General features: G+C 47.8%; 1 protein-coding gene across 1 annotated transcript; it reads right to left on the bottom strand.

The window, feature by feature from the left end:
• Positions 1–997: 997 nt before the first annotated feature.
• LOC109776320 (uncharacterized) lies at positions 998–8,506 on the bottom strand. The gene is made up of 2 exons (XM_020334964.3): positions 8,374–8,506; positions 998–3,270 (listed from the first exon to the last, which is right to left on the bottom strand). The coding sequence occupies exon 2, from the start codon at positions 3,238–3,240 to the stop codon at positions 1,168–1,170; it is 2,073 nt and encodes a 690-aa protein (XP_020190553.1). The 5' UTR covers positions 3,241–3,270; positions 8,374–8,506; the 3' UTR covers positions 998–1,167.
• Between the last annotated feature and the right edge of the window lie 6,995 nt (positions 8,507–15,501).

Consider the following 15,501-nt stretch of genomic DNA (forward strand, 5'->3'; position numbering starts at 1 on the left):
TCGGGACATGGCTCACTGGGATTGAGCCTGAATTAGCGAGACATATTCGTGTTGGAGTTTGCGCTTTGTTGTGGACTATCTGGACTTGCAGAAATGATTTGGTTTTTAACAGAACATCACGTATTCACTTTTTGCAGGTTATTTTCCGAGCCACGGCCGTGATCCGTTCATGGTCGCTACTCACTCCGATGGAGGCCAGGGAGCATTTGGTTACTGGATCTATCCGCTGGGAGATGGTAGCTCGGGATATCTTCAACCGGTTTGGATGGCGGTCATGTAATAGGATAGGCAATTAGTTTACCTATCTATCTTTAGCCAGCCGGTTGTGGCGTCTTATCTTGGCTAGTCTGTGTGTCCAGCCTCTTTAGCTCTGTGTGAGCTGCCTTTTGATTACTTTTCAGTTGGAGACTTTGAAACCTTGTTGAAACCTTTTATTTCGTTAATAAGATGGCCGTATGCATCACTTTGATGCAGAGGCCGGGGAGATTCCCCTGTTCGAAAAAAAAATAGAAAAAAAAAGATACACTGAGCACAGCTCAAGCCTGCAGAGCTGCATCTATTTCGGCCTACATATATAATTCTGATCACAGAGCATTGCCAAAGCAAAAAAAACAGAAATATGTACTGCCTGTAAGTGCATAATCCCTGTCCCCCCTACCAATCCATGACTCAAAATCAATGACGAGGTGATTTCTACTGCTGTGAGTGCACAATCGATGACTGTTGTGATTTCCAGTTTTCTTTCATGCTGTACTTTCACCCTGTTAACACCAGCATGCAACAGCTCAACTAATATATAAAGGAGAGCCATGAATCCCACAATTCATATGCACATACTAGTGACCACAGCTTGGATCTTCGGACCTGCATCCATTTTGAACTTCTTCATAATTTGGGTCACAGATCATCGTCCCAACGAAAACCCTGTACAGATACACAACACAATTTGTTCCTAACTAAAATGCCGATGGACATTTTGTGCTCCAACGTATTCTCCATAAGAAGCCACAAACAAGGTAACAACTAAAGTTGGATGCTGAATTGATGAGAGAGATGCTTACAAGATACATACTACAGAAAGTAAAAATATTTGTGGATCACGGAACACATCAGTGGAGTGAAACTATGCATGGTCCTGCCCCATTCCTTCTTTTATCTGGCCAAGAATTATACATGGCCATGCTGCTGGTTTGGGTCTTCTTTTAAATAGCGGAGGTGTTCTAAAATAAGCCACACGATGGTCACGAGCTCACCGCCGGTGCTAAGCTTCTGGGCATGCGACTCCCTGATGCACCGGTTGGCTGCATAGGCTAGGAAGTCCATCCACAAATCTAGCAGCAGACGCACCTTATCTACTACCCCACTTTCAAGTATTATAACAGCAACACTGCGTGCATACAAGAGTCGAGGAGTTTCAGAAAAAGAGCTTGCATGTTCCTTCGGTAACTTCATTATGAGGTCAGCGAGCTTCTTCTCAAGCCCAGAAGATTCCAAGACCCTGTGATGGTGCAGTCCGAGCAATTTCTTGAGCACAGTCCACAAGCTGTCGCCCAGAGAACCGACGAGATCATAGTCATTGCATATCTTGTCCAGATTGTTGCAGGTTTGCTTGTACAGCCAATTTTGAGGAAGGCCTGGTAGCATGTAGGGCCTGTTCACGAGGAGGAACATCATGTAGTTGGACAGTGCCCTGACTGTCTGCACACGCTTGTCAGCTGCAAAATCTTCCTTTTCCTTTTCCTCCTTTGCAAGAATCAAGTCGGTGGCAATGTGCCAGCACATGACGCTCTCATGGAAGTCAACTCCATGATACTCTTCCAATTTCTTGTACAGCCCAGGGTAATATCTGTCAGCCAGTGCTGATTCACCCCAATTATGCCTGAGCAAGCCCATTGTGTTTATATCATCCCGTGAGACCCACCTGCCCACCCTCTGTGCATCCTTCATGACATTCTCCGGGACAACGACAGTGCATGAGTAGTACCTCCTGTCCCACTGCCCACCGAGCATCAGCATGTTGAGCAGATTACCGAGTCGGCGACTCATCGGATCCACCTGTCCGGCACGAAACCGCAGCATGTTGTGCTGCCCCATGGTGCCTGACCACTCCCTCGAGCTTCCTTTCATAATTATCTTGCCAGGCCAGGACCGGCGAAATGAAATGACTGAGCGCCGGACCTGATGCCATCTTCCAGTGCACAATACTGAATGCCGGAGCCAATCCCATCGCGTGGAACACAAGAAGGCAAGCGCCCAGCTTGACCCTAGTGCACCAAGGAGCGATTTCATCTCTAGGACCAAGGCGCCACCGAACAAGGTGTACGTGATGTCCATATCGAGTTGGCTGTAACTATCTTTGCCGCTCAACTGGAACAACACGAGCGAGGTGGCGATGGCAAGCGGTGACATGACACGGATGCAGTAGCCAACCATAGAGTGAATCACACCTGCCTTGGTGTACAGGATGTCGTACATCAGGGAGAGCTCCATCTCCATCACCCTCCACATTTGCTCAGGGTTTCCCCTAAGGCCCCGGATTATTTCCTTTTCCTGAGACTCCACCTCAGTCGGGCCATCTGGGTCCACCTCGACCACTGAATCAACTATCCCGCGCTTGCAGATATGAAACAGGGAATGAGCACGCTGCAGGACAAGCTCGTCCTCCAAGTCGTTGTGCCAGTCTTGATGCTCAATGTAAAAATGTTTGTGATGCTTATCACGTGCCTGCGCCTTGAAAGAGCTCTGAAGGATGCTGAGGTTGGCGGAACGGAGTGCCCATGTCCTCTCCCCATACTTTGCAACACCAACAATGAGTATCAAGATGGCAGCCAGTGTGAGCAAGATCCCACTGCCGGCGATGTACTTATAGAGCACATATCCGGCTCCCGCAACCTGCACCACAAGGATCAGCAAGTGACGCTTCCAAAGCTTGCTATCCTCGAGGGCATAGGCGGTGATGTTGTCCGGGCCACCAAGGTGCAGCAGGAGGAATGGTGCCCACAAGGCAATGAGCTGGTGGTCTTGCGGTGTGTTGCTGCTGTATAGGAGCTGGCCGGCAGCATATATCGCGGTCATGTCCGACAACTGGTACGCCAGCCAGAGGGGAACCCTCAGCATAGCTGAGTTACTACGCCGACGTACATTGGCAAAGAGATGAAGGATGACCTGGAAGGCCAGGCTCAAGAGAACCCCGATCTGGCTCCCCCAGTTGATCCAGAAGTCCAACGGCCCTTCAGCCATTATTAAAGGCTTGATCCAGAAACACAGCAACTGTAGATATATACGTAAAATCAGTAATGGCAATAAAACAAGCTAAGATCAAAGCCTAATTGCATAGTATTGAGCTAGGACATGGCAAAGCGGCATGACAACACCCAACTCTGACAAAGTTATCACCGGCACTGCAGAAGATGGCACTGCTATCTTAGACTACCCACAGTGGGAGTAACATAGGTGGTAATATCACACATATTTAGGCAAAACAGATGATATGACAAGTACTTAATGAAGAAAGGGAGTCATATAGTAACATAGCTAGTTACTAGCAGTATGAATAACATCACATATATCAAGTCAAGATGAGTCTACAACCTAATAAATAAAATGTTACATGACACCATATACATATATATGTTACTCCTCATTATAGAGGTACTAATATAGACTAGTAACATATGCATGTTCCTAGTCTAAGTTACTCCCCACTGTAACCACAGAGCAATTAATCGAGTACACTGTCAAGTCAACATACATATTCTTCTGTTTATTAATGCTGCAGTAGCTAGCCAACCAGGAGTGCCAGCTAGCTGTACACTTTGACCCATTTAAGAATACTGATAAGCGGTGAGGAATCGCGTGAGATTATGTGCATAAATACAGTCTCAAACATGTGCATACCACATAATCATCAAATTATAAAGGACGAGAGTTTTTTTTTGCGGAGAAAAAAAATTAGTTGATTAGATCATGTTTTATTTTGTAGTTGGGTTGTACACTAGAAGTTGCAGCTGGGTACGCACGTACAGGCGTGTTCACGTGTGTGCATATGCAATGCTTTTAGTTAGTGCATGCAAGATTGGCCAAGTCGTGAAGTTGGTTAGTGGCCGGGAGAAATGGCCGTAGAGTTAGCTCATGCATTAGTTAGTTACTTGACTAGCTGTGCATGGTGGGCGTGGCGTGAGCTTAGGACTAGTTGGTAGTAGAGATATTCTTGTAATGGCTATTTAAATTGAGTAAGTGAATAAGGCCAACAGGGCTAGAGAAAAACCATGGTGAAGTGTGCGCGCGCGCGCGCGTGAGAGAGAGAGAGAGAGAGAGAGAGAGAGAGAGAGAGAGAGAGAGAGAGAGAGAGAGAGAGAGAGAGAGTTGTGCGAGGCAGCTTGAGGTGGAAGAAGAGCGGTGCCGCGAGAGGCGGCGCCAACAATTGATATCAGAGCCGTGTCGATCCGAGGAAACGGCGGTGGCGCGGCGGACTCCATGTGAGGTGGAGACCGGCGGCGGAAGTTGGACGTTGTTGGCGGCGCGATACTGCTAGCGGCCGGTGCGTGTCTCCATCATCATTGAGCTACGTCACGAGCGATGGAGAGAGGTATGTTGCCCGGTAAGTTGCAGCATCGACGGCAATGAGGTGATGGCCATGGAGCGGAGGCCATAGCCACGAGGATTCCGATGCCCGAGTCGTCGACAAGGTATGTCATCGTCGACAACATGGATGCGAGTCACCGGCGAGTTACGGCACCGGTGGCAAACATGCGGCAGTGAGCGTGTCGCAGTGGCACACTCGTGATGAAGGCGTAGAAGGTGTTGCCCTCGTCGAGACCAGCGGAAACGGTGGCAATCGGCAATGACAAGATGGCATTGGCAGCCGCCTGCATGTTGCACTGACGACATCGACGACCATGGGCTTCAAGAGAGGCACAACTAATAACAAGATTTGGGAGGTGATTGTTGGAACAAATATTCACCTCCCAAATCTTGTTATTTTTGCAAAAAGTAGGTTATTAGATCATCTTTTATTTTGTAGTTGCGTCGTACACTAGAAGTTACAGCTGGGTACACATATAGGCGTGTTCACGTGTGTGCATATGCAATGCTTTTAATTAGTGCATGCAAGATTCGTCAAGTCATGGAGTTTGTTAGTGGCCGGGAGAAATGGCCATAGAGTTAGCTCATGCACTAGTTAGTTAATTGACTAGGTGGGCCTGGCGTGAGCGTAGGATTAGTTGGGAGTGGAGATACTCTTGTAAAAACTATTTAAGTTGAATCGGTGAATAAAGCCGAGAGGGCTAGAGAAAAACCATGTAGCACATGTGTTCTCACCCGGAGAAGAAGCAAAGCGTTTCTTCTCCATGGTGAATTGTCTGTGTGTGTTATTATGTGTTATTGTGTGAGACAAGAGAGAGAGAGAGAGAGTGAGAGAGAGAGTTGTGTGAGGTAGCTTGAGGTAGAAGAAGAGCGACGCAGTGAGAGGCGGCGCCAACAGTGTATAAGCTGCATTCGATCAACCAACAATACTATATGCTAACCGGCCAATACAATTATATTCCCTGACCAATGTGGCAGCAGGTTCAGACTGTCGTCTTCAACAACACAAAGGGTTATGTCCAATGCAAAAATCCGGAGGTTAAATAAGGCAACTCGCAGCACTCACATGGCAGCACAGCGGGCATGGCCTCTGGAGGAGGAGGCCCCGGTGCATCCGAGTGGCCTAGGCACCGCGCGTCAAGGCTGTCGGCGGCCAGTAGCTCCACACGAGAAGAGCAACGATGGGGTATCTACATGGTGCAGGTGGTTGTGGTGGCGGCCGGTCCTAACGATGGACAGGAGGCGCCGGGGAACGCTTGCGGTCGTGGTCTCCGCCATGGCTCAGTAGAACAGATTGATAAACCGTGGAGTTTGGGATTTGGGGATTTCAGGGCTGTTAGGTTAGAGTCCTGAACATTGTGCATGGTAAAAAACGGCTGCCTAAATTGATCCTGCTTTTTCTGCCTGACCAGACTTGGCTGGGCTTATCTGTTTGGTTCCTTTTCTGGATGGCTAGTTTGTCATTTACTCCCTCAGTCCGGTGAAATGTGCATATTCCGCTTTAATTTTTTTTTTCCATAAAAGAGTGTACTACTATCTTTTCAATGAACTTTAAAGTAAAAAAATATTTCTCTCTCATTACATGGTAATCAAGACCAATAACATTCTCCGCATGGTCTCCTCAATTTCTACATCCATTTGACTCATTGGTGGTTGGGGAATTAAAAAAGAAAGATATGATGGCTTGCAATTTTCTAATGATTTTTTTACTTCACTTCATAATTTGTTCTAAAATTTTTATATGTACACTTTTCAACGAAGGAATGGAGTAGCGTCTAAAGATATTTTACCTAATGAACAGTATGGCTCATGGCTGGTTGTCACTTCTAGGCAGATGGCCAGGCTGAAGAAAAAGTACGCCCGGGCAGGTTAATCATGTTGCCTGGGCTGAGTATTTTTCTATCTTTTATTTTTAAATCTAGGACCAGACTAATCATATTGATAGGACTCCCAGCCCACACAGACTTCTTGTTTTCCAGGACACAATCCAAACAAATATCAGGCAGGTTTTAGGCAGAACCTAGGCCAGGCGTGCAGCGGCCAGGCCACTAATCAAACACGCTCTTCCTACGGAGATGCAGCCACAAGTGGGTCCTGCTTGAATTGACCACGGCGATCTCCGAGTTCCGGGTGAGTCCTAGAGCTGGCTAAACAGGCTTGGCCGGCATGACACAGCCCATGCAGGCATGTTTACTAGATGGGCCGTGACGTGCCGTTCCGTGTGCCTCGCTCCCCGGCCCCAGACATGGCCTAGTTAGTGTGCTAAACGTGCCACGGACCGGCACTGGATTGAACTCTAGCACCCCTGCCCCTTCTTACTCGGCATGCTGCCCAACCTCGGGCATAGTCATGTCGCATTGACATATGCACCACCACTACAGCAAGCCCCATGGCTCTGCCCGGAGCCAGAGTTCCTCTATGCTATAAAGGTGCTCGATGAAATTCCTCTAGTGTTTGGGATATTTTTCATTGACGCAATCAATGGGTGATGTGTGTTGAATGTCAATGTAGTTGCCAACATAGCTTTGTGCGTATGAGATTGCTTGTTTAGTTTTTTTGATGATTCATTGTTGGACCATGATGATGTATTTCAATGATGTTGTTTGCTGACATTATGACCAACAAGAGGCCCTGCCATGGTGGTTTTATGCCAAGTCATTTGGTAGTTTGTCGGAACTAGCAGGCTGGCCACGCATAAGGAGTAAACTTTGCATTGTTTAATTTAGATTACGTGCATTTTGACCATATATTATGTTTTAATATGAATTTGATTTTTGAATTTAATTTGGAAATTATGATTCTAAAATGATAATGAATTATGTGCAGCTGGAAACACAATTATTTGAGTTATTGTGATAAGAAAATAGAGTTGAATATAGTCTTGACACGCAAATGTGGAATGAAGTGGCAATTATTAGGATATGCAAAATCACCTCGTTTGGTATTGGTAATCCAAAAGGTGATACTAGGGCAGCCCCCATAACCCCTAGTAGGGATGGATTTGAGGGCCCGTTGGAGATGCTCTGGCCCCCTTCTACAACCATTAAAAAATTTGCTTCTAGTTTCGGTAGTAGCCCATGTTTCTCAACCCTCATATTTTACTAACACTAAAGTCTATCCATTAACGTGTAATTTTTTCAAATTTTTCCTTTGCCTTCCCTTATCCCTCGCAAACGCTCGAACAAGGAGTTTCAGAGGTGCCGCGAAGAGGGGTGTAGGAGTGCCATCATGTGAAGAGGCGGTTAAAGAGGCCGTGGGGCTATGCAGAGTAGCTATGGAGCTTGCTGGCGCATGGGTACAAGAAGTGGTGGCGGGGACCAAGGTTGGATGGTGCGTGCGAAGATCCTGTGTGGCTCATGGATCGGTGGCGGGAGGGGAGAAGATGTCACGAGATAGCTATTTAGGATGGAGGAGACCGCATGCAATGGCGTCACTCCCACTACCAGGAATTCACTGATCTATGCTGAATTTGTGATGAAATTCTTAGAAACGTCATTGATTCGCCTAAATTTTGTGATTTTCATAAGAGAACAAAAGTGGTCTTCTAGGCTCAATTAAGTGACACATTTTATGATGAAGGAAGATTGTGGTCATGGATTAAAACAGATGGGCTACGTATGGGCTAAGTATACCAATAAAATAAATAGATTAAAACAGATTGTCGTCATAGATTAAAAACAGGCTTTACATATGGGCTACGTATGATAAATAAATTAAACTAAGAGATGCTCTAGCTAATGCGTGTGGTGCGAAATTGATAAGCAATGACAAGAAAAATAGTGAGCTTACATTGACTTGATTGAGTTGGATCACCAGCAGCTACGCTTAAAGAGAAGAGTAGCTAGAGAGTGTCGCGGGGGCATGCATGCATGCTTTCAGTTGTGTTCAAGACTCGAAGTCGAAGCTATCTATAATACATCAGCTACATCGCGCGTCCAACAACAGCGCATAGAAAGCATAGCTGTGTGCTACGTGTACACATTGGTCCAGGCCGTGCCGGCACCGAAATGTAGAGCCCGCATGCATGCACGTTATCTTGTTTGTACGTACGTGAATGGCAGCATCTTGTGTGCACCCACTCACCGTTAGGTAACGGAGACAAACAAAATTTGGAACAAGGTGAGTAGCCAAGTAGCTAGGTTGGTGGCTTGTCAATTGGTAGAGTACCATAAATTTGGAACCACGCCCGTTACGCATGCGAGAGTAGGTTGGTACGTAGCTTGTCACTTGTACAGTGCTAAGTTTGCAACAACGGGATGAGTAAGTACATTTGTGTAGGTATGTTGTCGGTCTCAGACATGCATGTTGGCTACGAAACAACTTGCATATATGCGTGATTGATTCCCATTTGTGGTCATGATGCTGCCGCCATTTGTGGGCATGATAGTGCCCCCTACATATATGCATCGATGGTTTATTTATTCTAAGTAGGGAGGCTAGGAGACGAATCCGTCAATGTCAGGGCAAAATTCCATTGGTGAGCCTCTACACACGGGAACTAATTAAAACGACTATACGTCTGTTTCCAAAGAAGAATTTATAGCAATTTGTCCGCCAGCACTGCACCCACGGCCGCCTCGCCGCCCTCTAACACACCCCAGTCATCCCTCTAACGCACCCCATCTCCGGCGTTCTAATCCAGCCCGGCCACCACCCCGACCATCAACTCTCAGTCGCCCCCTCGGAGACGTGTTGCTTTACATATAAAGCTGGGCCAAAGTGTTTTTGGGTAGCCCTCAGAGTCACCTCATAGGAGACACCATGGCCGAGCAGGAGTCCATGTCTACTGCAAGCAGGAGTCCATGTCTACTGCCTCCGGCTTGGCCTCACCACGGGACGTTGCAGCCTGCGGAGTCGTCTCAGTGCTGCGTCTCACCATCTTCTTTGGTGAAATCGACTGAGACCAATGACATTACTGTCTCAATTAAAGTCAACCTTTACTATACTCGCTTGTAGGAGATCATCGCTCAAAGGGTGTTCCTTTACTAGAAAAACAAGCGGCTAGGGCCGCTGAATGGGGGAGACAAAGTTCTGGTGATCGATCTAGTCACCAGCAGGTTGAAGAGAGCTCTAACAGGCCTTGGCGCGTCTGCCGTTCTCATGCAAACCAGGAAATATGTCTCGATAAAGGGAATATAATATCGCGAAGATACCAATTACACTCAGCCTCTGCACCAACAAGATGTCTAAAAACAACAAGGATGCACACAGCCAAGAAAAAAATAAAAAAAAGAGAGATATAGAAAACAAAGACCCCGTCGCAATGATGAATCATTCGCCACAACAACACTCTAACCACCACCGAAGACAACACCCGGACCGCACAAGATATTCTCCAAAAACGACGCCTCCAAGAAGGAAACAAAGCACAAGTGTTGTCGTCGCCCAATTAAACATCTTGAGTTTTCACCCTGAAGAAAGTCCGAGTTCACAAAACAATCCTTCAACAAGGCCATTGCCAGGCAAAACCAGTGAAGGCCAGACCTTGGATTTTCACCCTGGAATTCGCGACTTGGTACTCAAGGAGCACCACCCAAAATGCAGTCCACTTGTGCTGCCACCCCTCTTTCCAAGGTTGCTACTGCAAGTGACCAACACCCGACACACAGGAAAAGCATGTGCCGCCATTCTTCATCGCCACCAAAACACCTCTCCACCACGACAAACCTCAAATCGCAGTCACCATGACCTTCTTCACCTCTGTCAGTACCATGAAAATCTATATCTAGACATGTCCCATGGCGTTGTCTAGAAAGCGAAGCTTTGTGTCACTCCCTCTTGAAGCCTCACTGGCTGAATATAAGGGAACGCACGACCGAATCGATTCCAATCTAGATATCCAGTGACACCTTGTGCCAAACGGTGGAATCATCGAGAGGAGGACCGGAACTCGTTGGTGTCTTGATCGTGGAGGCTTGTATGAAGCAGATCGACGACATGGCGCTTGAAAAACAGCAGGGCCAAACCACCTTTATTCAGGCCGAGCCCGCAGCCCCCACGCCGCTGGCCGGCAGCAGAGGAGAAGACGAACGTTGCTGACCCGCTGGTCTTCCGGCATTGATAGGGCGCACGATCGATCCGGGAAGCATTGCCCGCTCTGGAGCTTAGTTGATCGGCGTGCGCACGGGCAAGAGAGGCACAAGCACACACCGTATAGGAATAGTAACTTCCTACGGTTTTGGTCCTTGTACTCACGCTGACTGAGGTGTAACACGTACAGCCATCCTCGGACTCGAGAAACGCTCAAATTCATGAAAATACGTAACAATGCTTAAATGGGTGGTTTCGAGTTGGTGACTATGTGCATTAATCCAGGTGGGTCGTTCTCTGTTCCTTGCGAAAATCCTCCGGTTGCGCTCTCTGTAGATGTTTCCACATGACATTGAACAACAGACGCCCCAGACACTTCGTTCATCCTTCCCTGTTTCTCGGCACCATATATAAGCATGGTGTCCCACCAATCCTTAGAGAAAGAGTAGATTCAAGTGCCTCTCCGCATCCATGTTCGAGTAAGCCGAGAACAACCTAAACTACGATCAAAATTTTGTATGTTCTATTCTGAGAATGAAAATGTTGGGCACCTGCTCTGTAACTTACGGGTTGCAATACGTCTAGGGTATGTTCTATTTTTCGATGCAGGATTGGTGTAGGTATCTCAGTCTATTGATCATCGCTGCACGAACCCTAAGGTTTCTACTCTGAAAATCGCACATCCGGCTGCTATTCAGTTCACGCGGTGCCTCTGTAGTCCGGAATGCTCTTGGTTTTCAGGGGCCAAGGTTGTGTCAAGCATAGAAACGAGCTGGGGCAAGGGTGGTCAAGTTACTAAAGCAGTGAAAGCCTCTCTGCAAACCATCTTCGTCCCTAGTCGACAACTGCATCCTGATGCTAGAGCGGAAACGGGGCGTACTCCAGCGCATTGCTTGGAGCTGTAGACCGCCACCAGACCCGGAATCATCCAACTCCGGAGTATAATTAATTGACCTAAACTATGATCTCTGGCACCTGTTCCTGTCATGCAACTCCATCCTGTCGTCGGACGTCGGGGGTATGATAGTATGTGTGGGTAACTAGCTAGCAAGTGGATCAGTAGCGAGTCGCCGCCATCGGCCATTGCTGTGGTTATTTATAGCTACCAGCTGGTTAGGGGATTGGGGATTGGGGATTTTACAATTCACCCCTGCAGAACGCGGGAATCATTCATTGAAGCGCGGGAAGATTAACTGGAGCACACAACCCGACAAAAGTATGAGGTGTCATGTGTTATCGCACACGTGTTAACATAAGGTAACGTATGTGTAACTTACTAATCATCGCACACGAGTACTCGCATACGCATCGTGTGCAATACTCCTAGCCACCGCAAGCAACTAGTTTGCATTTTTAAAGTTTTCACAAGAATTAACTGTACTAATCGTCTGTGTTATATTTTCTCATCGCAGGTTGTCCGTCTGTGTTATATTTTCTCATGGCAAGCGGCGTGAAGACACACGGATGAGGTAACCATGCCAGGTGTGGACGACGGCCGCCTTGGTGTACAGGATGTCGTACATGAGTGAGAGCTCCTTCTCCACCTCAAAGTGAATATTTTTCTGCTTCTATCAAGGTCATGATCGTCCGCGTCGACCGACGAAGAGTCAGACATGGCGCGCTTGCAGAATGGGAGCATTTGGTGTGCGACCATCAGGGCTTCCTCATCCAGTAGCAGATGATGACATCCCATTGTGATCAGTGAGTCTGAGCAGGATGTGATTGGTTTCTTCTCCTTTTTTTCTCGAGCTCCTGATGTTGGCCAGGTTGCCTTGCCAGAGTGCAAGTGCCCTCTCCATATACTTGGCAGCACCGATGACGAAAATGATGATGGACGCCAGGATCAAAGAACCCCCGCCGCCGCCGCCACTACGGATGTACACATGCTTGTACATGACATAGCTGGTTCCCCAATCCACGAGGCGACCGTCATCCCTTCGCGCCGAGAGAGCACATTGTCCTCCACGGAGAGCACACTGATGTTGTCCGGACCGCCAAGATGGCGCAGGAGGAACGGCGCCCAGAATGCAATCCGTTGTTTCCTCGGTGATGGATCGAACAGGGAAAGATCACTGAGGGCATAGGGTGCGACCCAGCTAGCCAGCTGGTAGGCCAGCCAAAGGATGAGCATCAGCACGCCGGAAGCTTTACGCCGACCAATATTGGCGAAGAGGACGAGGACGAGGAAAAGATGCACGGCGAAGCTCAAAAGGACCGCTGCCGGGATCTCCGATAAATTTAACAACTGCGCCATCCAGTTCGCCCATCATTCACTACCGGAATAACCTTATATGCCTACGGCCATATCTATGCCGACGGCTGCCGTAGGCATAGAGGGAGCTATGCCGACGGCCTAGCGAATACCGTCGGCATAGAAAAGCCGTCGGCATAGCTTCATCTATGCCTACGGCAGCCGTAGGCATAGATCGATGTATGCCGACGGCCCTACTATGCCGACGGCAGCCGTAGGCATAGTTAGGCCGTCGGCATAGAGGTGGCCCTGGTGGCTCGGGGACAAACGGCGGGCTGACGCCGTCAAATCTATGCCGACGGCCCTGACGGCGGCCGTCGGCATAAATATCATCTGGTTTTTTTACTAGGAGCTGCCACGTGGCAGAGCTATGCCGACAGCAAAGCCGTAGGCATAGTTATCCATCTATGCCTACGGCAAGGCCGTAGGCATAGCCCCGCCACGTGGCGCCTCCTGGTAGCCCCGAGAACTATGCCTACGCCGTAGGCATAGATATCATCTGTTTTTTATTTTAAATTATTTTTATTTTTTAAAAGTTAAAATTTGAATAATTTAAATCTAACTTATCTAAACTTAAACATACACAAATTATACATCGACTTGGGGTAGGATTTTCCATAGATTATGAATATCCAGTTTGTTTTTATTTTTGAGTATGTTAGAAATGTGACCTCGTGTACTTTTGCATATATGTCCTTATACTTTGTTAAAAGCATAAGTAATTGATACTTGGATCGATTTTGACAAATTTTATATGGTTTTTTATCAGAATCTTGAAAGGATTATGTTGCTATACTATGTTTCAAATTTGAACTAACTTAAATCATGTTTGCTTCAAATTTACAGAAAACACCATTTTGTTTTGAATTTTTTTTGTGTATATTTTGAGAAAAAACCCTTCGGGGGGTAGCAATGCCACCAGAGCATCGCGCTGGGTCCTCATACATGTCTTAAGGTGTGGTGGCGCGTATAAAGAGGCAATACGCGGCTTCGGTGTGAGGTCCTCCCCCCTCACGGACGGCAATGAAATCGAAGTAATCCCTCTGCGGTTTTGGCGTTGCATGAAATAGTTCTGAACACTCGGAGATTGACCAATTCATGAAATTTTTACATAGTGCAGACACATGTGATATAATAGGTGTGGCAATTTCTTATATTTTTTAAAGATGCAAGAGTATGTGAAAAAACCCCCACTACGGATTGTTCTTCGCGTGTCTACGAGTGTGGCCAGGGGCCTTCGGGGGCTAGCCATGCCACCAAATCTTGCGTTGGCTCCTCTTACATGTCTGGAAGTGTGCTGTCAGGTGCAAACACCCGTCATGCGGCTCCGGAGTGTGACCCCCTTCACGGAAGGCGCTGCCGCCAGCACTTGGACGGGGGAAACAGTCGCGCCGGGTCGACACGAGGGGGGTCTGATGGTGGGTTGGGCCCAGACCTTGTTCTGAAATGTTCCTATGGGCTGACCTATCACAATCAGGTGGAAAGGTCCGTTGGTCAAAGGCCGTCCGGTGTAAGTCAAAGGCCTAGATCTCCGGGTCAACGGGGCTAGGGTAAGGCCGGTCGGGGGCCTTCGGGGGTAGCAATGCCACCAAAACTTGCATTGTGTCTTAACATATATATACAAGTGTGATGGAGGGTTGAAATAGCCAACAGAGCAACAGGCAGCACACTTCCTTCACAAAACCGAACACGTTCTTTCTCGATAACCAGATACTACCTTGGAGATGGTGTAGTTTACAAGCGGCCTCCTGTCAGGCTTCTATGAAATATGCTCAAACTTTTACAAGGGCCATATGACTACACCGTGCCAGGACCCGAGGATTTCCGGCATCGCATGATTTCCCGTGGATTTTAACGGCTAGATCTGGCATGCTGCCGAGGTACATTCACCCTATGGTGGTGGGCCTGCCCCTCCTTTGGTTGCACTAGGCTTACACATACCGCAAAGACATCATATGTGATTTAACAAAACACTTCTGGACATCATTTCAGGTGGTCGCCGTGCAGATCTGCAATTTCCCGCGTTGAAACCCTACGGATGCAGTAAATGTCTCAAATATTGCATGCGGTCCCGAAAAATGCCATGTACTGGCATGTGTCATGCAATGGCCCCCTTTGAGAGCACGAGAAGTTTCGAGGCCAACGGAGCAACGGGCAACGCACTTCCTTCACAAACCGGACACGTTCTCTCTCGATAGCCAGATACTACCTCGGAGATAGTGTAGTTTACATGCAACCTCCGGGCAAGCTTCTACGAAACGCGCTAAAACTTTCACCGCACCCTACAAGGGCCATATGATGACACCATGCCAGGTCCTGAGGATTTCTGGCATCGTATGATTTTTGGTCGATTTTAACGGCTGGATCCGGCATGCCGCCGAGGTACATTCGCCTCTCGGTGGTGGGGCATGCCCCCCTTGGGTTGCACTAGGCCTACACATACCGCAAAGACATCATATATGATTTGAAAAACCACTTCTGGACATCATTTCAGGTGGCCGCCGTGCAGATATGCCATTCCCGCATTGAAACCCTATGGATGCATTAAATGTCTCAAATATTGCAGGCGGGCCCGAAAAATGCCATGTACTGACACGTGTCATGCAATTGCCCCCTTTGAGAGCACGAGAAGTTTT

Source organism: Aegilops tauschii, chromosome 2 (genome assembly GCF_002575655.3).
Source record: "Aegilops tauschii subsp. strangulata cultivar AL8/78 chromosome 2, Aet v6.0, whole genome shotgun sequence".
NCBI lineage: Eukaryota > Viridiplantae > Streptophyta > Magnoliopsida > Poales > Poaceae > Aegilops > Aegilops tauschii.

Excerpts from the sequence above, each read along its gene's own strand:
- LOC109776320 (XM_020334964.3), bottom strand. The coding sequence starts at position 3,240 with ATGGCTGAAGGGCCGTTGGACTTCTGGATCAACTGGGGGAGCCAGATC.